The 23651-nt window shown below is 39.6% G+C and overlaps 1 protein-coding gene across 2 annotated transcripts; it reads left to right on the forward strand.

Annotated features, from left to right (window-relative positions):
* The first annotated feature begins 228 nt into the window (after positions 1-228).
* Positions 229-20417, forward strand: ckap2l (cytoskeleton associated protein 2-like). Of its 2 annotated transcripts, none has more exons than XM_076270291.1 (9): positions 229-401; positions 786-852; positions 3186-3240; positions 3718-4895; positions 9174-9369; positions 12957-13112; positions 13198-13270; positions 17205-17370; positions 19839-20417. In XM_076270291.1, exons 1-9 carry the CDS (start codon positions 362-364, stop codon positions 20116-20118), a joined length of 2211 nt encoding a protein of 736 aa, XP_076126406.1. In that variant the 5' UTR covers positions 229-361; the 3' UTR covers positions 20119-20417. The 2 variants fall into 2 exon arrangements, with proteins under 2 accessions (XP_076126406.1, XP_076126405.1); XM_076270290.1 differs by having other exon boundaries at positions 19836-20416.
* Positions 20418-23651: the final 3234 nt, after the last annotated feature.

Raw genomic sequence — 23651 nt, forward strand, 5'->3', positions numbered from 1 at the left:
GGGAGTTCCGATAGGAACGCAACCACTAGATGGCGATGAGATTACTTTCCCTCCCTATAAATAAGGCGAGGCCTGCCCCTTTTGGCATCGAATCACAGACTTTGTTGATAGATCTGAATTGTCCTATCAAATGTGTCATTGGTGCCTTTGCTTATGCTGAGTGGTTCTTTCAAATATTCGAAACGGCTACCCGGAAGGGGGCGTAGAACTGACATGAGAACTGACTGTTTTGGTCAGTAAAGAACAGTTTGCGTCTGAAGAGATTTATAAGTTATGAAATATATCGACTGCACAGAAAGCTGAACGTTTTTTGTACTTCTGGATTGTAGCTCTTCATTTTTTGATAACTATAGTGCTCGAAATGGATGGAATAGAAATTGGACCAAAGTTGTCTGGCGCAGGTAATGTTAAAGTTAACGTAATGAAAAGCTAACTAGTTCTAAGAGATAGCATGTAACACAAAATACAAGTTTACTAGATTAGCTAGATAACCAGTTATTTTTCGAAAGCAGCATACTAGATTGTATTTATGTGATATCTTATTGATATGTCGTTAAAGTTACGTTACGACTGTTAATTTAAGGCATAAAGTAACTTCACGACTCACGTTAGTTAATTGTGGTGGGTATAGCAATTTAACGTTAGCTGCTAAATTAGCGTCGCAACTGTAGCAGCTACTTGCTATCTGGTTGACGTTAGCAAGTAACTAACTGCCAGATTTACCCAATTTCCTGTTATTGTCATGCTGGTAATCAGTTATCTTAACCATACAATTCTTTTGATAGAGATGCGTAAGCAAAAACTCATGGAGTACTTGGCATCCAAAGGAAGGCTGAAACCTCCAAATCCAAAGTAAGTTTGCACCATAACGTGATAGCCACATTAGCCACGTCCACCCGGTTTTCGGCCAGTTAACGTTTTCAGCGCCAGGAGACGAGTGGCCAGTTTAGAAAGAGAAACAACGTTTGTTTATATTTTGATCTATGGTTTTGATCGATATGCTGTTATATGGTCAAAGTTGTGGCTCTAAACGCCTCTTATTAGACAGTACTGCCACTAACTGTTTGCTTGCTATTATGGAAATATTCTTCAGTGCATCTCACACTAATAAACACAGGATTGAAAATTTAGTTCGGTCAACCTTTGTAAATCTCACGCAAAGTCAGATTTGAAAGTTGTCATAACATATTGTAAGGTGACGCCAACTTTGATATTCTCTGCATCAGGGCTGCCCCTGGCGACTCTTCCAAGACATGTTTCCCCACAACTTACTAACTTACGCTATCTATGGCAATCTATGGCAATCTATTTCTGTAGCTGTTAAAAGAATTTGACCTGCTTTTTTGTCTGAGCTGGCAAAGACCTTAACAAAGTCATCCAAAATCAAATACAAATCAGCAAACACTTCTCAATTAAGTATGTAAAGTATTTTTTTATGAAACAGGAATGAAATAAACACCAATTAAAGACTAACCTTGATCTAAACTTGCCTAAAGTGTGTAAAAACTGGCTTGCTGGTTAAGCTATCTACCAATGAGGTGGGGTCTATGGAAGCATAACGTTACATTCATAATGCTACAGACCCTAAGGCCCAATAATCCCATTTCTCATTCTTCCCTTGAATGGTTCAATGGTCATACAATGGTCATCAGAATTCATATCACTACCTGTAGTAGCCTAGATGAGATGAGTGTTTTATAGTGAGTGAGCTTGATGAACCACAAATTAAAAATTAGGACTTTGACAATTCCTATTTGACTGCAATCATAACAAGATTTTCTAGCGTAATTTCCTGTTAAATTAAATATTTCATGGTGCCGTTGCACTGCACGGCCACCAGAAGACGCCATTTCACTGATTTCTTACATCCAAATAAGGCCCGAAGTGCAGTGCAGTGCAGTGCAATGGTGGCATCTGGTGGCCATGTTGTGACGGCGTGTCGTGACGCCGGTGGGCTTCCCTGCCTGCATCTTGTCGCGTTTATGATTTTTACATTCATGCCAGAAATCATCAATGCAACATTCACCATTGGGACCAGAAACTAAGTACATTCACTCGATTAAAGTATAAGTACATATACTCTTTTGATCCAGTGAGGGAAATTTGGTCTCTGCATTTATCCCAATCCGTGAATTAGTGAAACACACTCAGCACACAGTGAACACACAGTGAGGTAAAGCACACACTAATCCCGGCGCAGTGAGCTGCCTGCTACAACAGCGGCGCTCGGGGAGCAGTGAGGGGTTAGGTGCCTTGCTCAAGGGCACTTCAGCCGTGCCTACTGGTCGGGGCTCGAACCGGCAACCCTCCGGTTCCAAGTCCGGAGTGCTAACCAGTGGGCCACGGCTGCCCTATGATTACCCTATTTAAGTATGATTTTTGAGTTTCTGTATTTTACTAGTATTAATATTTTTGGAAACTTTTATTGAATTATATTTGAAAGGCAAATACTGTACTTTTGACTCCACTACATGTGAAATATGAGCATGAGGTAGGCTACTCGTTACTTTTAAGCACATTTGAAGTGATTCTTTAAATGCAATAATGTAATAGACCATATTGAAGTTAGTTATTTTTGTCAATACTTCAATTTGAACTTGGCTGTGGTAATGATAGTGACAGCAAATTTTTCATCAGAATATCATCCATGATCATGGTGAATTTGGAATGAAATTAGACATCACATAGAAATGGTGAAAATGTTTTATGTTTTTGAACAGAAAATGAATTAACAATTTAAAATGAATTATTACATACTTTTAAACAGTTGCAAAAAGTAGGCAAAATGTTGATGCTGGATGCAAGTAACTAAAGGTCTGTTTAAGTCCTTGTGACCAAAGGATGTACACACCCTATTGTTGACTAAATAAACATTACATTATAAAACATTAAAACTGATAAATATTTTGTACTTTTGAATACTTAAGTATTTTTAAAAGCATGTACTCATGTACTTCATCTCCAGTTACATTTTGACATAGCAACTTTCACTTGTTTAGCGAATTTTAACACAAAAACAGGCAACAATAATACAGTATAATTATTTTTAAGGGCATCTATCTTAAGTGACCAAATACTGGTTGTTCCAGTAGGATTTCAGTTGATGTGTGATATGTTCAGTCATGCCAATCCTGGTAATGTAGTCATGTGTAGAGGTAAAATAAACATTATGGTATTTGTTTCAGGCCTTATCTTCGGGATGGCTTGGATCCTAAAAAAACAAGTACCAGAAGAACACATGTAAGTACATGTTACGGTACAACAAACTTGACTGTTGTATTTTCATTGTTGTATTTCCGTTGGTTCGTCCCATGTGTGTGCGTTGCCCGTTTTACCACCTCAAATGTGCATTCCTTTCTGTGAACCGAATGCCGTGGAGTCCATCATCCCTTTCATAAAGCAAATAAAGAGAGCTGAGACAGACTAAGTATTGTACTTCTACATGTGAGCACACACATTTAAATTTGTTTTAGTGGACACACCTACTCTTACTGTATCACTGAAGAATTGTGGAGCTTCCTGCCAAATTGCTATGAAGAAATCTTGAACAAATATTGCATAAGTTTTCATTTGTGATGGACAATTCCTTGTTTTGAAAACTATTAAAATGATTGGTTAGTCACATCCTGAATTTATTCACATGAAATCATGATATCATGATATATGATATATGTGCAAATACAAATAAAGCTTATTATTTTTGTGTTGTTTTCCCAGCTGGAGAAAGAGAACCAGATGCCAAATTCCTCAACACTGAAGAATGGCATGCTGAAAGCACACTTGTATAATCCAATATCCAAGACTGTCCAGAAACCCAAGATTCCACAGCAGCCTGTTGTTTCCAAAACAGCTCCCCTGGCTTCTGGCCAATGCTTCACAACCCAAACTCGCACTCTGGTTTCTGGCAGAGTTGTCCAGCAAGAGCCGTTGAAAACACAGCAGCGTCCATCATCTACCCATGCTGGTGTAGTTCCTAATAGAGTGCAGTCTCGTCAAAAGAATTCTGGCTCTGCATGCCAAACCACAAATGGCTTTATGCAGGCTAACAAAGCTCCTTTTCATACCTGCAAAACACCTCTGGTCAGCATACTCCTCAACCATACAGAGTCAAAAACCTTACAGAGAAGAGTTGTGGCACAGAAGAAATCTCAGCAAACCCTCAAAACCGTGGGGAGAACAGATAGTGTTGGAGCTAATGGAGAATCTGCACCAAAAAGCTGCACAAATTCCAGGCTGTCACAAGTAACTTCAAAAGACTTTAAAGGGGTAGAGCAAAGACTGACCTCTAACAACTCCACTAAGTGTAATGCTAAATCTATTAAGCCCCTAGACAACAAAACACAGAAAAGGACAGTAAGCACTTCCATCTTGTCACGTGGCTCCAATGTTGTCAGCCAGGCTTCAAAGTTGAGGCCTTTGGGTCAAGGATCTACTCTAGTAAAAGACATCTCACAAACATCCACTTTGCATTCAGGTGTCCTGAAGGACAACCAAAAACCCACAGCTCTGGGTAGAAAACCTCTTGCTTCAGTTGTCAGCAAGCCTGCAAAAACAGCTGTTTCCAGAACCAGCAACACTCCAGCTTCGTCAAATGCACCCCAGACCAAGGCAAGGGCAGGCGGACCCCTAGCAGCCCTGCGACCGAGGACTGCCACTACAGCCAAGGCATCCACCTTCAGTCTGCCTCCCCCTGAATCTAGGCCACGCCGCAGACCTGCCACTGCACCTGCAGCCATCACCAAGACCGTTCCACGTCTTGGGAAGAGCACCGGCCCGTTGCTTGTCCCGGACTACCTAAAGACCCCTGCAACGCAAAGCAGGCCACGGACCGTCGGGCCTGGAACAGAGCTGAAGTCAACTCAGAAGAAGTCCACTGCAGCACAGGAGGAACGGCTGTAAGTTTAATAATGGCTGATTTGTTGCTCATTCTAGAATCAACCTCCTAGTTATTTCAAGGGACATATTAGCCCAACTTTGTCTTGGTACTGTATGACAACATTTAAACATTCTTTCAAAGAGTGGTAAACACACTAGGCTTAATCCATGGTAACGTCCCCTTGGTGTTCAGCTAACACCTGCTCTGCTGAACTGCAGAAGATCTGCACTCATAAATTTGTTACTGTTTAGACTAGGGTTGCAAAATTCTGGGAATTTTCTAAGTCGGAAATGTTACATGGGAATTAATGGGAATAAACTGGACATTTGTAATATTGCAAGTTCTATAACATGAAACTTAAAATGTAGTTGGGAAAACCCCCATCTTGCAGCATTATATTATTTAAAACAACCTAATTTAATGGAAATTCAGTTGAATTTCACATACGTCAAACATCATTTTAATGATGCCGCGATTAGTCGACAAATAATCGACCATGAAAATTAGTTGACGGCAATTTTTTTTAGTCAATGTCGTTTTACTATTGACCGCCTACCCTATTTATTTTTAGTCTCCCGTCTCAAACGACTCACTGTAATTCACCTCCAGAGCATTCAGAGGTAGTCTGTACTCTTTATTAACTCTTGAGAAGTAAAATGACTTAGCTTATAAATCTAGACGCACCCTAGCGGCAGCAAATTACATTTGCTGCCAGGGCTAGTCTAGCAACTCTCCATTGGCTTGTGAGCTGGAAAAATTAAACTTCTACCAGGTCAATCAAATCGTGTATAGAGACGTTAGGCGGGCTTAACATAATGATTGATGGCAGAGTTGCACCGGTTTGGCTTGAATTCCCTGCTACTTGAAAACAAAGAAGATGGATGTTGCTGTTGGCGAACAGCGTTACACAAGCTTTTTCTAAGTTGGCAAAAGTTTGCCTAGCTCCGCTGGTGGGAAAACGCATGGGACTCATAGTAGAGATGCACCGATATGGAATTTTAGGGCCGATAACGATAACCAATATTTATTACTTTGTTGTGGCCGATACCGATACGATAACCGATAATATTACTCTTAAAAAATTGTGAAAAGTGATTTGGGGAAAGCATTTAATAAGCATAATTTTATTGCAGTAATTCTACCTACCACCAAATGATGGACAGAACTCATAGTCCTCAATAGTACGGCAGTCAACAACATAACAGTAGCCTAGCCCTACAGTATGTGTGGCTCCTTTAAGTGAACCTGACGTCAGTGAATTGCGAGTGAGTGGCTAGAGAGTTTGAATCGTTTTCATTTAGGACTAAACGCTCATAAACGGCTCAGCTTGGAATAAGCTACAGTATAGCGACCAAATCAGAGTTTGTGAGGGAAACTTAGGTTTAGTTTCAACTGCGGGTAACTGAATAAAGCTGCAACTCCTCAGACTGTATCTTATGTCCGTCTACTCTGTTGCGCACAACCTGCTGCAGCAGAATGAAAGGCGTTGGCCCCGAAGGTTTTAATAACTTATTATGATGACCTGTCTGGAACTGAAGCACGAATGGTTAGCGTATTTCTAGGTAATAATACAAAACCCAAGCTAAAGTAATGCAAATATAATACTAAAACACAACTTAGAACTAGGCCTACTTATGTACTCGTCCCACTAACGAGTTTGTTTATTTGTTTCCCCGACCAGCGCAGTAAAGTGCAAACACACCAGCACAAGACGGCTCTACATAGGGCTGAGCTCCGCTCTGTTAAGGTTAAATGGCGGATCATTCACGAGAGGATTTTGAGATGCACAGATTCCCAAATGAAGGCATATCCACAGATATGCCTTCATATCTGTGGAGAGTGGTGAAATACATTCACACCGCTGACATTATATTGAGGAAAAAGTATAGCCAACCAAGCTCAAGTAGGCTAGCTCAGTGTAGCCAGACGGACCTTATGTAGGCCTAAATTAGGACTTTAAAGAATTACTGCAGCACAGTGTTTCCCACAGCATTGAATTCCATTTGTGGTGGTTGGTTTGCAGAATTAACTTGAATACAACAGTTTTTAACAAATTAGATATTGTGGTGGGCTGCCACAAATAAGTCAATGTATGGGAAACGCTGCAGTAGATTGACTTAGGATGGTCATGATGAGTGAATATTGTAGAATAATTCCACACTTAATTGCCTACAGGTTTACATGGCCCCAGAAAATTGTGCTGTTTACAAAGAAGAGCCAACCATGATTCTAATGAATCAGAATGCATAGACAATTTCAGTCAAAATACAACTGTTACTGTGTAAATTTCACAAACATCTTTTATAAAACCAATACAAAAAGTAGCCTAGTGCAACTTGCAATAATTATAGGCCTACTTTTGTTTTAAGCCCAGGTAGCCTACATTACACAGTATTCAAGTAAATCTAAAAAGGACATATAAAACAAGTGTGACTTAGTTAAGAGACAATTTGCATTAATATGGGCGTTGACTACTTTGAAAATAAAATCTCTCCGCTAATATTCTTCCTCTGTCAAAAAAGGCCTATCAGTTACATGCCGTATTGTTATTGTGTTGTTTAAATAACATTAGTGGTAGGCTAACAGAATTAATCTGGATGTCGTCTTGTTAGCCTACCATGAGCTTCTCGTTAAAGTTTGTTTTGTTGCACTGATGACAGGATCATCTCTACTAGCCAGTATTGTTCAGTTCATGTTTATAACATGCTTTACTTGCAACCTGGATAATTTCAGTCAATATTTTTAAGGTAAAATAAATGATAAGATCATTAGGCTTTACTTGGTTCGGTTAACTAACAGCATCGCTTACTAGCCAGTTAGATACAGCTGTTGAACATTCTCTGTGGAAACTATAGAAATTTCGTGCCGGAAAATCCCTTAACTTTTTTTCTTTAACTAAGGAAACCATTTAAGGTATTCTGTGCAACACCCTTGACTAAATCCCTTACTTATAACAAACACTTGATTTTCTTTTTTCTTTTTTTCAAATTAGTCGTTTAGATTAGTCGACTAATCACTAAAGGTGGCCGATATGGACAAAAAATAATATCTCGATATTTTTTGTGATTTTGACGATAACGATAATTAGTCAATATCCTTTAAAGAAATTTTTTTGTTAAAGTCTGAGTTACTTTACAGCTCATTATTTATGAATAGCATCATTACAATAATAACCAATAACCTAACCTGTGACTTTTTAACCAAATCAACCAATGCATTGTCACTCTATGACACATTTCCAATTCTGACCTGACTTGGGTTTGTGGTAATGACATGGTCTAGCCAGCTACATTAGAGAAGATGGATAGGCCTAACAGTTTCCCAAGAGAAAGTCTGAAGCTGCTTCCTTTCAAACCTTTACATAGGATTCACTGTAAAACTAAGCAGACCAACAGAGTACATATCAGTTATTTCCTTCTATGTTTTGTTTAAGAGCACTCATGTAGGCTAGCATTCCAAGTTACAGAATAGAAACTAATGTGTTAGCTTATGGCTGATGTATATGAGAAATCCCATAGAGATGCTAACGGTTAGCATAATCGGTAAACGTAGATATTTAGAGTGAACTTCAGTCCATTTACAAAAAAGTTAGGCTACTTGAGAATAGTTATTTGTTTACAACTGACTATTAAAATACTCAAAGGCTAATGTTTTCTCTCCATATAATACCGTGTAGGAAAAAACGTGACTGTCTCATCAATGCTACTTGAACAGATACTTAACAAAAGTAGGCTACTGTCGCTGCACAAAATAAACATTAGGCGTGCGTGGGACAACGTTGTGACCCACTAGTGATCACGTGACACTTGCTCTGCTGCAGCCAGGGGCTTCTCCTGCATACACTTCCTGGGAATGTATGAGTCTTCAATGCGTGATTTCGAGTGTTTTTCCCCATAGGTAATTTAAATACTCGATAATGTCAAATTGCACATCGTTAAAACAACAATCACGATATTATCGCAGACAATATATATCGCCCACCCCTACTAATCACAAAATGTAGTCGAAAGTTAGTGGCAGCACTACACCATTTACCGGAAATGTTCCACCTCTTTGCAACCCTAGTTAAGACATACTGTTTAGTTATGGCATACTTCCTTTCATGGTTTGCCCTCGTTTGTCCTGTTTAGATTAGAATGCCAAGTGGTATCTGCCTTCCCTGTTTTTGTCTGGTTTATATTAGCATGCCATGTGTTGTCTGCCTTCCCCTAGGTTTAACTATATTTATACTATATTAAAGAGATGGTTCAGAGTAATTTCTGCTCATCCTTTTGTTTGTTTGTTTGGTTGTTTACAGGCGGAAACTTCAGGAGTGGCGTGAAGCCAAGGGCATCTCTTACAAACGTCCCCCTATGCCCATCCGGAAGTCGATGAGGAAGTCCGTTGCCCTGCCTCAGCACTACTGGGCGGCCATGGAGGAGGAGGACGACCTCCACAGCCTGGTGTGTGCCGTGGACCGGTCACTCACTGACTGCCTGCAGCTGCTTGAGGAGGTGAGTGTCCAGGTCTGCAGGCACAGGAACTTGGCACTGGATGATGTGCTGTCTACTATTTGTCTACTATTTGGTTGGTGAGTGTTTGTTAGATGGTGAATATGTGAGTGAACCACGCACACTTTACCTATAGTGTACAAAACTACACAGCCAAGACCAATTCCCCAAGTACTTTGTTTTTCATGCAGTGCTTTAATTTAAGCTGGCGTTGTATCTACGGCGTCCTTTTAAAAAATATATATATTAATATGTCCAGTTTGTAATGGAACCGAGCGGAAGTTACCATTAACAAATGTGGGTGTGGCCAAAGAAGCAGAGGCAGTAGTGAAGATGGACAGTATTTTATTATTCGGCTTGGCTCGAACAACCAAGCAGAAGAGTCCATAGAAAAACGCACAGAAAAATGTTAATAATAATCTTCCAAATTTGCAATATTGAACCAGTATGAAAAATCTGCTTTAGCATCTAATCTTGCGTGATTGAACCAGTATGAAAAACCTGCTTTAGCTTCTAATCAAAATACAGCAGCATTGTACCAGTCATAGTACTCACAGTACCCTGTACATCACATCGGCAAGACAAGACAAGACTAACATCAGACTAGACAGAGGGGAACATATACCTGGCGGCCAGCACCATTTAACATAGACAGGTAAACACTAAACAATCAATTAACACACAATAGACAAGACAGACCCTGGGCCACAAGCATAGATATATCATAATGTCACTAGCAGAATTAGCAAACCACATTATTAAATGACAGACTCGGTTACATATGGAAAGACTGAACATCGATCGGCTTGATCAGGACCGTCTCGAAATCCCCCCACAACCAATTGACATAATGGAACGGTCCAATACCGCCCAGAAACAATAAACAGTCCATGCGATCCAGTCGGCCCTCCTTTGCCACCGGACCTTCAGAAGCTGGAACGAGAGGACGCCACGAACGCGAATCGGTAGCTATCGGTTGACAAACATTCAAACTTGTGTCTAATTCAGACAAACAATAAATGTGCCACCATTGCTAATAGCTCCGTGTTGTGTTGTTTCTTACACATCTTAAAAGTGCTAGCCACATAGCAATGGCCCATGTACGAGTGTGTGTGTTGTGTGTGTGTGTGTGTGTGTGTGTGTGTGTGTGCACAAATATCAGCTGATGTGTAGAGGACGAGTGCTAACAGTTCACCAGTCATGTGCGGTCGTAGCTAGACCGTCACACAGTTCAGTCACAGAAATCACAGCACACTTTTTCCACTGAATCGGAATCAGCTTTAATTGGCTAGGTTTGCGTAAATAGGGATTTAACGATTACCGGTATAATGGTAAACCGCGATAAAAATGTTGACGATGACAATTACCGTTTTCATTTCAAATATCATAATTATCATGGTTGATTACCACAGTGTGGAAACCGTGTGTTTAAGCTTAATATACAGCTTTTGACATACAGTAGGCCTGGAAACAAAACTGCTACCCTACTGATTCTGTTGTCTAATTGATGGATTTAACTGCGATGTGTAGTTTGTGTAGGCCTGCTTTCAGTGCTTTCTGACCATATTGATGAACACACTTTAAGAAATACAGCGATAATACCAAAAACCGTGATAATTTTGGTCACTATAACCGGTTAAATTTTCATACCATTACATCCCTATGCGCGGTTAATCTGTTTGTCAAATTCAAATTCAAAGGGGCTTTATTAGCATGACTGTTTGGTACAGTGTTGCCAAAGCTAGTGTTACACAGGGTTCCCACGGGTCCTTGAAATCCTTGAAAGTTTGTGAATCTGAAAAAATAAATTCAAGGCCCTTGAAAGTTCTTGAAAACAGCCAAAAAAACACCTTGTCCTTGAAAGTCCTTGAATTTTTTTTGTGGGGTTGAAATTTCACACGGATGACTACTCATGTGTCATTATTTTACTACCACACGATCTTTTACAATTATGTTGATTCCGCAGACTTTTAATTTGCAAAAGTACGCTCGCTCTTCTTCGTTCGTTGGTAGACTACGGTTTAGGCCTACGTGCGTCCAATAGGCTACATTCACGTTGAGTCAGAGGAGAGTTGCAAGTCGTCGCGTAATGTCATGCCCGGAAAATGTAAATTCCAAGATGTTTGGCTTGCCAAGGAATGTTATGCAGATTGGTTATCAAAGGACCCAAATGGTTTAGTATTTGTTGCTTCTGTTTTATATAGTAGAATGTTATGTGCAATACCAAGATATGGTAGATCATGGGTTGGGTTGTTGAATAAACCAACAGAGTTTATGCCAATTCTTTGTCAGTTTTACTTGTTAAGGATACTAGGAAAGTTTGTCACATGCATAGTTACTGGGTGTAAAAAAATGCACTGAAATTGTGTCTTTAACAAAGGTAACAAAAGCCTGAGAATGGTTTAAATAAATCTCTGAGCAGCTTTCTGGCAACCGTGGCACTTTAAACAGAAGTCAAAAAGTAGCTTAATCAAAGATGAAGGTAAGTGAAACAAATTGATATAATTCTGAACATCTCAAGGCTGCACTTTTTTCCATAAAATTCCATGAAACGGTAGGCTAATGTACATCTTATATGTAATGTAGTATGGCATAGCCATGTACTGTGGATATGAATGTAGGCTATGAATATGATCAATATCAATGTAGGCTATAAATTCAGTCCACTTTCTTGCATTGCTTCTGACCCAACAACTTCTATGCCGTTTAGTCTTTTATTGAATTTGCATTGTATTAAAATATGATAACCTATTCAGCGGTCACAGTAGGTAAATGCCGCCACGTGTGGTCCTTGAATTTGATGAAATTGGTCCTGGAAAGTCCTTGAAAGGTCCTTGAATTTGATGTTCACCAAGGTGTGGGAACCCTGATTACAAATAATACAGTAGTATCACAAGGAAAAGAAGACAGAGATACACATACAGCATACAATGTATAAACATGTGAGCACAAAATAGACAGTAGTAGAAATAATACTAGAATGATAGGTAGGGGTGTGTGTGTGAGTGAGTGACAGAGAGAGAGAGTGTGTGTGCGCGCGTGCGTGTGTGCACACATGTGAGAGCATGTGCTTGGCCTTCTTTACGCCTCTCTCATCCTCTCAACAGAACTCTGGATCTCATTCATAGTGAGAGAATTCACTGATAGTTGAAGCCAGCATTCTTGCAGCCTTATGTAAAGTAAATGGCCCTTTTAAAAGGCCATGGCTGCCTCATTTTCCATTTTATTCTTATACAGCCTTACGGAAAGTGACTGGCGGTTTCATCTGCTGTTGAACTTAATGGCTGCTGGCCCCCATTTCTCTTTTCTCCCAATCTTTTTCTCCTGTTTCCTCATGTGTTGCGAGTGTAGTGCTTTCGGCTACTAGAGCCCATGTGCTCACAGGACTTTGCCCAGCCAAGGACAACTCCTTGTCCAGATTCACAATAACCAAAATATTTGATAAGTACTTTAATTGTTGACAACTAATTAATTAATTGTTGCTGCCCTAATGAACTTTGAATTTGTTGAGCCTACACACTATATGGATAGTGTTACCCCAGGTCCTTGAAATGCTAACCTTTAGATTATACTTCTTCATCTATGCACAGGGCTGTCCTTCAGAACAGGTTGTGGAGGTGCTGTCTCGCGTGCCCATGGCCCAAAAGTTCTGCAAGTACTGGATATGCCAGGTTAGGCTAATGGAGAGAGAGGGCAACTACGAGGTTCTGCCGCTGTTTGAAGAAGCCGTCCGCCTCGTGAGAGAGGTGAGAGATTTTTCTGAGGTTTTGTTGTTTCACAATTCTACAAGGAGTGCACATTTGTAATTTTCTTGTGTGTGTTCTCACACAGCCAGTAGACGACCTACGGGCAGTGGTGTTTGACATTCTGAAAAAGAAGGAGACGAAGGGAAATTTGATCAAAGGTTGGTAATTTTCCATGGGGCACATACAGAATAGGGCCTCTGGCAGCGGACAGCACTATGCGGAGCACTACTTGACAGAGCAGCCTAGTTATTACATTAACATAAAGCAATGAAACAGACACATGTTATTGACACATTATGACACAACACCAGTTCTATGCAATGCAAACATGCATTACAGTACAAATGGGTGCAGAGATTGTTTGTGCTGTGACGAGTGAGACAAGGTATTCATGTGTTGTGTGATCTCTGCACCCAAGTAGCAGTGCTTTGTCCCAATATCTACGTAGGAAATTGCCTCGTCTTAATCTACATTGCCATTTGTACTTGTTGTGAATACGCAAGCCAAAAGAAGTAATTAGTTTTTTTTTTTTTTTGGCCTCACTTTTACTCACATGCTAGCCAGGGACGAGAGATTCCATTCACTATGCTAAGATAAGCTAGCGGGTGGACTGCCGTACGATGGCAATGCATGACAAAAAGGCTTTTGCATACTTATCTAACTACAGGAAAGATGGTGAATAACCCAATTTCATAAATCCTACTTCAAAGGACATTCATTCAGTCCATCACCACCACTGGTGTACCTCCCTTCTTTATCCGATCACTGGCATGTGGAGGAGGCCATGATTTCTGCTTGGATATCTGCACTTTTCTAGCCTGATGAGCCAGATAAAGATGTAGGGTCTGGGAACTCCCCATTCGCAGTGCTCAATCCAAGGGGCGGGATAAACGATTGTCTTTTAAATTCCCTCTGCACGTAATAGGATAGTGCAACAACTTATGAGTCCCATGCGTTTTCCCACCAGTGGAGCTAGTTGATCAAACTTTTGCCAACATAAAAAAAAAAGCTTAACTCGCCCACCGACTCTATAGGCCTACACGATGTGATTTGGCCTGATCGAAGTTTAATTTGTCCAGCTCACAAGCTAACGGAGAGTTGCTAGACTACCCTGACTGCAAATTACATTTGCTGCCACTAGGGTGTGTCTAGATTTCTAGGCTAGCACTTCATTTCTATGACATTTCAGTTTGGATGAGAAATTATCCAAATCTTATCTACCACTGATCTTTAGGCATAGTTCAGAATTGCAAGATTGCTGAATATCGAATATTCCTGAAAAATACAATAAAGTTTTGCTGCATTGTCAGCAGTAGTCAGCATTCTGTGTGGTTTTTACTTACTCATTGCTAGTCAATATGAAGCAAACCCTCTCTCACACACTGATTCTCATTTATGTAGTGAGACTATTATTTTATTCAGATAGATAGATAGATAGATAGAAACGTTATTGATAGCAGGCAATCAATCAAAAGGCCTATTAAGTCTCCAAATCTCAATGATTTCATTTCACCTGTTTTCTCTTTTTACTAGGCATTGTTGGAAAAAGCTAGCATTAACGTTAAGGCTACAGCTTTAATTTATTTGGCATTTTGGCATTTAGACAATGGGAAGGCATCCAAGAATCCAATATTACAGTACCCACCAAAAATATACTGTATATATGACAGCATTTTTTTTTTGACCAGGAAATTATTCAGGCTAAAGGCTATAGGAAGACCCTGGTGCAGCTATTAATACTGTTATTAGCCAGTTTGAAAGCATACATATTTTTGTCCAACAGCTGACATGGAATGTTATTAACCGGTTCAGGAACCATATTTTTTTGTTCTAACCGGTTCGGGAACGTCAATGGGAACCAAAAACGGAAACGTTAAAATACTGTTTCTCTTCAGAACGAACCATTTGGCAAAAAATCTGGTTCAAAGCCCTGCTCAGGAGCGACTTATAGTCCGGAAAATACGGTACTAATACACTAAATCAGGGGTCTCAAATGAGCTGGGAGCCACTTCTGCTAACGTCATCTGATTGGAGGTCAGGTATTTCCTAAAATGCAATGTTTTTTTTTTTTTTTTTTTCAAATACTGTATTTTCAAACACAAAACTACAAACAGAAAGTGCAAGTCTTTGTATCTATTTTTAGACACCTGTGCTAGCAACCTTAACTTATAAATAAAATAATGATAAGATAAATATTAATACAAATTATAAAAACAAACAAAAAAACATAAAAACAGATAGGCCTATGTGTGTCTCTCACACCAAATAAAAATATTTTCCTCAACTTTTTTAAACCTGGCAAACTAGGCGTCAGGGTTAAGAAAGCAACACCATTGGATTTTTGTATCAAAATTTCAAAAGGCCATGGCTTGAAAGTGGACAGAGATAAAGTCTTACTGTAAATGTAAAAATCTTTGAGTATAAACAACAACATTTATGAAGGGGGTAAATGTACCCATCTAATTTGCCACTGGATGGCAAGCACCTCAAATTATGCACCTTTCAGTAAATACTGGATGTTGAACATATTTGAGCAGGTTTACTTTTTTTTTTTGTCATATTACCCACATAACAAATTAAGAGGAAAACAGTAGGCCTGAGATGTATACCAACAATAGTAAACTATTACTAGCCTATAACCACAAGGCCTACAATAAAGTATCCTGGTCAAATCAGTTCCTATCGCGGGTGACTTTGAAATAGTTTAATGATGTAAAGTCAAGTGGTCTGGTGTGTGTGTGCGCAGTTTTTATTGATGAGTCGGAGTGGCAAGGGCATTATAAAACTTCTCGCTCTTAGGCCTACTCATACACCGCGCTGAAATGGCGTAGCTGTCTAAATTCAAATCATATCATGCTAGGGGAGAAATCTTTGGACATCCATTATTTTGTTATTCAGCACCCATGGTCAAAAATATGTTCCCGCGCGCCTGCATGGGGAGTATGCTTTTGGAAAAAAATAAACCATGAAAAAACTTCACTGTTATGTTAGTATTTTGTTTGTTGCTTAAAAACGTTGTATGATGGCCTTGAAGTCTTGAGTTAGCCTACTGAATTGGCTGGTAGCCTACCATAAAGTGTGTGCATTCTCTCTCTCTCCAATGCAAACCAGATTCTGGTACATAACGTTGAAAACAGATAAATGTGTTTATTCGAAGCACACATACAAATACTGTATGTGCGCACTTACGTGACTATCCTACTTCAAGTATTAGCCTACGCACAATAGATTTCTCTTCTTTAGCCTATAATGCATAGGCTACACTTTTTAAACAAAAAGCAGCTGTGACAGGCAGCGGCCGCATATATTCTGCGTCATATCTCGCATCTTGTGAACTCTACAAGCCCCCACCCCTCACTCGACAACCACACGGAGATTCTGTAATGTGCGTGTATGTTGTTCACACATACGTCAGTATTAGGTCCGCAGGTTAGCATCATATCTGAATCATCCGAAGAGTAGGACCTCCGTTTGACAAACCTCCGCATGTACTCCGGAGGTTATATCTGAAAGCGCTTATTGTGACTCACCGCACTTCTCTCCCCCGAAGACAGCCTTTCTTACGTGGTGAATTTGCAGAATACTATGGAATGGTGTCATGCGTATGAGCACACATTGCGACATACGCCTAGATGCAGAGGAGCATGTCTTGATGAGTTCATCTCTTGATGTTCCCATGAATGTGATCATAGTGGTAGCCGATTAAAAACAAAACCTGCTGACATCATCAAGTCCCATCTTGCACCACAAAATAAACTACTAGGTTTCACAATCATGGATAGTCTAGAGAAATTCGGTTGTATATTGCCTAGAAGTCAGCCAGATGCTTGTGAACAATTCCTGGTTCCAAAGAAAAATCTCCATGGGAAAGTGAATGGGGCTTTGTTAGGCCAATATTGTAAAAATAAAAAAACGTTCTTCTCATGGCTCCTAGTATATGATTTTTTATTATTTGTAAAAAAAAATGCTAATTGCACCCCTAATGATCAAATTTGCTCAAATATAATGGAAACCTTGTGTCATTGTAGACATGGATAACCTTGTGTCATTGTAGACTTACATGGATAATTCAAAGGGTTGTCTCTAATTCAGGCACAATGATCAAGGAGGAGACTTTGGACGAGGAGGAGGAGGAAGTGGCGGCAATTACCGAGCAACAAAACAACATCCTGTCCACTCCCAAGGCTGTGGGCGCTTTGATCCGCGGTGTGAAAGGAGACTCGTCCGTGGTGAAATACAAAATTACAGCCACTCCAGGGTATGCATTTCCACTATAAAGTTTTCTTGTACCACCTGGGTTTTGTCAGATAAACAGTCCAGGGCTACACTTATGCTCACATGAGCAATTCACATTTTAATTGTACCGCAATGATACCAATAACCGTGATCATTTTGGTCACTATAATTATGATCTCACATTTTCATACCATATGGTATGGTTGGTGGTAGATTTTGGAATCCACTAGCCGCAGTAGCAGGTGGACAAAATACAGTTGAGCTCAGAAGTCTATGAACCCATGCTAAAGGTGACTAAAAAGAGGAATAAAAAAAATCTTTTGGAAATTGATCTTAATGCCTTAAGTAAAAAAAATGAGGAAATATCCAACCTTTAAGGACACTGATGAAGTTCCCTTGGCCTTTGAAATTAAAATATCCCCACATCATCTCATACCCTTCACGATATCTCACGATTGGCATGGGGTACTTTCCATAAGATCATCTCTCAATGCAAATCAAACCAGCTATTGGGCTAACTGAAACAAAATCATGCCAGTCTCTAGGTATGGTGAAGGGTATGTGATGATGTGGGGCTATTTTAATTCCAAAGGCCAAGGCAACTTTATCAGGATGTGTAGTGCCCTGGATCCATGAAATAACTGGCCTTTAAAAATAAGAATCTGCCTACCTCTATGGGAATTTATCATAGGGGTGTGAATACTTAACCCCTGTATTTTAAGGAAGAACATGTATTTATTTACGATACATTGTTCATTCACAAAGACCTTAAAGGTTGGATATTTCCTCTTTTTTTTACTTAAGGCATTAAGATAAATTTCCAAGACATGTTTTTTTTTTTTATTCCTCTTTTTAGTCACCTTTAGCATGACTTATGAGCTCAACTGTATTTAATTTCCATCCCTATATCACATTCATCAATACAGGGAGAGACTTTTGTTATGGTTGGTCTGTGCGGGCACTTTAATCGTAATTATACTTAAGGGATAATGTATAGTACGCCGGTCATTATTGGGAAAATAAGTCCCGACAGGGCGGACCGGACCCCGACGCGCAGCGGATATACATTATCCCGCTTATTACATGGCTACTTGCCAAAACAAAACAATAAACTCCCCACGATATGACTCTTTAGCCTAAATAGCCTAGGCTATGGCCTATTTGTTACCGTTCATTGTGGCTTTTGCTGAGAAACAAATAGTTCGCAACAACACACGCTGAACTTGAATCAAACATTCTTTAGAACACAGCTGATCAACCGTCTGCTTTTCACTTTTGAATGAAGTTCCAGTAGTTCCGGAGTGATATCAAAGACCTGAATTAGAATAACAAACTCCGTTGCCATTGACAGAAGTCATTATTTTTTTCAGAGGTCCTTTAGTCGAAAATAATGACCGCTAGAACTTTGGGAAATCCCATTCAAGTCAATGGAGCGTTCTACTTGTGAAGAGCCGTGTAATAATTATCTTTATACTTATCGTTCCTGGCCCTTAACCTAATTTTTTGTTTAAAAACAAAAGTCTAGAATAGGGTTGGGTATCGATCGGGTTTTATCCGATACCGGTGCTAAATCAATACTTTTAAAACGGTGCCGGTGCCGAAACGGTGCCTGAACCGGTACTTTGTTTTTAAAATGTTTTAAATTAAAATGGTCTAAAGCATGAATTGCTTTTTTTTTATTGATAAGACAATTTTGAACATGAAATTGAACTGTTATGTTCAATTTACTATCAATATCTCATTGCTCCTACGAATAATACATTTAAATGTTAAAACAGCTTGCCATGCATGCACACACAATGGTGAGCTCTGCTTTCAAGTTTACCCAGTGTAGGCGGTTTGCCATAATGCATGTTAAAACCGCTTGCCATAAAACTGCCAGGTCATGGACAACGGCATTTGAAAGCAAGCTAATCTAACAGGGACTCTATTTTCCAGTTAATTCAGTGTGTTCCTAAATGCTTCAATAAATTTATTGTCTCGGGTGTACTTTGGAGTGGGTAAGACTGTTTTTAGTGGCAGGCACATACCGTTGACTTGCGCTAGCCTAGCACCTGCAAACTCTGCAATTAGAAGGACTGGATGAAACGTGTTGAAAACGGTCTCCACTGATAAATATCACACTTGCTTACTTGGAAATGAGGTCCTATGTCCAAAATCCTGAACCACCCCTTTAAACATTCAATAGGAAGTAATGTCGAGGTGCAGTCTATGATTCTAATCCAATACACTTTTCGTCAAATTCAGCTAACTGTTCCCCAGTCCTCTAGCTGTCCATTCTGTGTGTGTGTTCTAAAATATATCTCCTGTTGTTTAGAAAGTGGTTTTGCTTGTATACTATTGAAAATACATACAGAAATTTGTATGCATTAATACGCAAGATGGATAAAAAAAAAAGTGTAAAAGTAAGCTGTTGTGGACATAAAAAACAAGATGGACTTGATACAATTGACCCGTGTGTGTGTATGCGTGTTTGTGTTGTCGTAGCAGGCAAAGAAGTCAGCATCAGGAACCCTTGCATGTGGATGGGCAGGAAGTCCGCTTCCTCACTCCCGTGCGCCGCTCAGTGCGCATCGAGAGGTCGGCCCCCCGCTACCCATCAGCACTGCAGGAACAGGACCCCTGCGTCGCCTCCTTCCGTGACCTGCAGTCTTCCTCGGCGGTAGCGGCATCCTCGTCCCCCACCGAGAAGTCCCCGCTCTACATCTACCGAGAGAACAAAGCCCTAAAAGACCAGGTTCAGGTCCAGCTTTTCCAAGAGGAAAGTTAATTGGGCTCCAGGGGGAATATGAGGAGATGGACTTAGAAACTAGGCATGAACACTCCTGTCATATTCAAGCAGAGTAACGTTGATATACCTGAATATTTTTCACCAGACACATCCAAATATATGTGATATAATGATCTTAATTGGAAATTAAGTGTGTGTGTGTTGAAGGGGGGCAGGGTAAAATATTCTTGACAAGACATGAAATGTTAGACGTGTGTCTGTTACATATGTGTATTACATACAAGTGTGTAGCGTGTCTACGGTTGAATTTTTTACTTTATTTTTGTTACATAATAAATTATTTTGTCTCAAAAATAGAATTGACTTTCAGTGAAATATTGCTCATTGTGTGTGTGTGTGTGTGGGGGCGGGGGTTATTGCCAAATACTGGATATGTGTTTCAGTGAAATGTTGCTGCATAGTCAGTATTGAAAACACAGTCAGCGTATTGAAAACACAGTCAGCGTTTTGAAAACACCGACTGGAGAGTGTTCGTAACTCAGGCCACCCATGACTTCCACACGGACTCTGATTCATAAGCCTCCTCCGTCTTGAACTGTATCTCTACAACCCCAACATCATCAGTGTCACCACCCTCAAACAAATTACGGCTTTCCCTAATCAGAAACCATGGATGAACAGTGAGGTCAGACTCCTGCTGAAGGCACGAGATATCGCATTCAGATCAGGTGATGCTCAATAGCTTATTCAGGGCTAATCTGAAAAGGGGCATCAAATGGCCAAGCACATTTGGTTGTAATAGAGAATTCCTGCTGTTAAACTGATAGTCCATGATAAAACAACACACCATTCTACTTTTGAGGGCTAAATTAAATGAAATTTAAAATTTCCGTTTCAACACATTATCATCAATATTTAAAATGACCAATTTTTAGAATGCGCGTATTGTTTCAAAACCGGAAATCAAATTAACGAAAAAGTACACAGACCCAATTACAGTAACTAGCCTAGGCCTACATGAAAACGTCACTGTTGTTGCTTGAAATGTCGTTTGTGTTTAGCCTACGTCATCAGTTTCTATCATCTAATATGAAACAAGATACTATATTAGCTTCACTGCAGCGAGATGTACTTGAAAATTTGTGTCTGTAAAAAAGTTTTGTAGCTTCGTAGATCCAGTTTGCACACGAAAAATAGATGTCACACTTCTCCCAATTGCTGCCTAATTGTATGCTCAAAGACATAAGTTCCTTTATTGCCTGTAGCTATAAAACTGTTCCACACACATTCAAACTAAATCCCTGTGGACAAATGTTTTACACAAGTGCACAAAATATTTCTGCAGGTACGCATTTTTTTTACACACAGACAAATGAATTCCACAGGTACAAAACGGTTCTACACTTGTGCAAATCATATCCTCGAAGACAAAACTCTATGTGAATATCTTTTCACGGGCACACAATCTTTATGGCGTTGTTTTGACTCCATAATCTTGTAGCTGGAGAGAGGTTGGTGTGTCGTGATTCGTGAAGCTTTGCACACGCACAGTTCTGCCAAAAATAGATGCCCGATAAGTGGCCAAAAAGCGTTAATATGGTGGAGTGGAGGGACTTGCCTAAAAGGACTTTGCCTCTAGCTTCTACCCAGATAGCAAGAGGCTGGCGGACCACTGTCGGTCCATTGGGGGCATAGCTGGCGGTCCGCAGGCATTTTGCTCATCGGTTCTCTGGCGGTCCGCTGGCGGGTTGCAGACAAATTGCCCAATATTTTGCCACTATTGGTCTAAAATCTTTTTCATTTGTTCAGTTATACTCCATATATCATTGTATTAACTTTTCTTAATATTCACAACAAGTTAAATTTGAAGAGATGGTAGTCCAACGGCACACCACCAGCGGTCCGCTATCTGCCAATATGATTTTCCTATCTGGGTAACTGCTAAACAGCTAAAGTAACGTTACGGTCAGTGTTGTGCCTGAACGCGTTCATTGAACGATAGTTCATGAACTCGTTCATATTTTGGGAAAACCTGAATTGAACATACTGTATGTTTTTTTTTTTTTTTAAAGAAAAAATAAAAAATAAAAATTGAGGGAATTGCCAGCATTTGAATATGTTGCAACTATTGAGGTTTAAACTTGGAAAAGTACAGATTTTTATAAAATGCTGCGAGATTTAGAAATTCAATTAGGGGCAGTACACTTACCGGTAGTTACATTTCTAACCATCTGGTCCTGGATCTTATAAAGTCTCCTTTAGCCAAATCCCAATAAAAGTTCATCATCAAGTTTGTAAGCTGATATTTCCAACTTTTCTTCTTCACTCATCTCTTTTGTCAGCTCATTTATTGTCTTTAGTAGTTTTATCTCTAACTGTTTGTTTCTTCTCATTAGGCTATTGGTCATGGATATTGCATTGACATTATTGTTTATTACTTTTTTCCTTTACATAGTCTTAACCACATTTTAAAGTCATTTTCATCAGTAAGTCGCTTTGGACACAATCCATAATTGTTTTTTGGTGGCATTACAAGGGCAAAATATCTGGTCATATCCTTAACAAAAAACAAACTTTTTTTTAAAAGTAAAATGCCTCGTTCAGCGGTCAAAGTGTATGAGTAGATGCTTACTTTATTCTGAGGAGGAGTTCAAGGGTGGCTAAAGTATAAAAAAGAAAGGATCCCTCACCTTTTAATTAAAAAGGTCTGTTTCTAACTCCTGCAATCACTGCAATCATCTTTGTCAAAAACATAGCCTCCTCTGCGACCATCGCTCAGCAGCCATTGGTATTCCACTGCATCACTCGGTTTACCCAGAAAGTTTTCGATCCTGTTGCTAACCGGCATGAGCGTAACTCTTTGCTTGGAGACGGGTGCGCTAGGTGCATGTGCTTCAGCCATGTCGGTAAGTCTTTGAGAGCTATTAACTACATAGCCAAACTAGTTTATATAGCTAGTATATATGCTTATGTTACCACACCCGCCCTAAAATGTTATCGCCCAATGAAACACAATGGGTACAATTACACATCTAGGTAAGACACAGTCCCCAAACGCCCCAAAACAAATTGTTTTATTGATATTGGAATAGTGTTTGTATGAACTTACATTTTCAGAAAACTTGTGATACAAAACAAAATAGTCTCAACATAAGTAATCAACTAAAGATGTTGCCTGTAGAGGTCTATGTTAGGCCTAACATGCTATTTAGAGTACTCTTTCGGGGTAACTAAACTATGTTGTTTCACCTATTATTATGCCCTTCTTGACTAGCTGTTCATGTTCTCGCCTGTTTCAAAAGATTCTGACTTTTCAAGAATTAAATGAAAATGCGGAGCGGCTGGTTGTATAGTGGGACTTTGATACATGCGTTCAATTTTTAAACTATCTACATACTTTACCATGTGTTGATGTGTTTGTGGGGGTAAAGATAAAAATGTTCAAAATCATTATTCTGTATCTGTCCCTGCCTAAATAAACTTTAATAATAATTGTTATTTAAGCCTATGAGCTTAACGCACAACGTTTTGAAAAGATTAGGCTACCAATTGTATCCATTTTTCATAAAAGC

The sequence above is a fragment of the Alosa pseudoharengus genome, unplaced genomic scaffold, assembly GCF_046254945.1.
Source record: "Alosa pseudoharengus isolate Yale_2024_CS ecotype anadromous, Long Island Sound unplaced genomic scaffold, YU_APseudo_1.1 YU_APseudo_1.1_scf_6, whole genome shotgun sequence".
NCBI lineage: Eukaryota > Metazoa > Chordata > Actinopteri > Clupeiformes > Clupeidae > Alosa > Alosa pseudoharengus.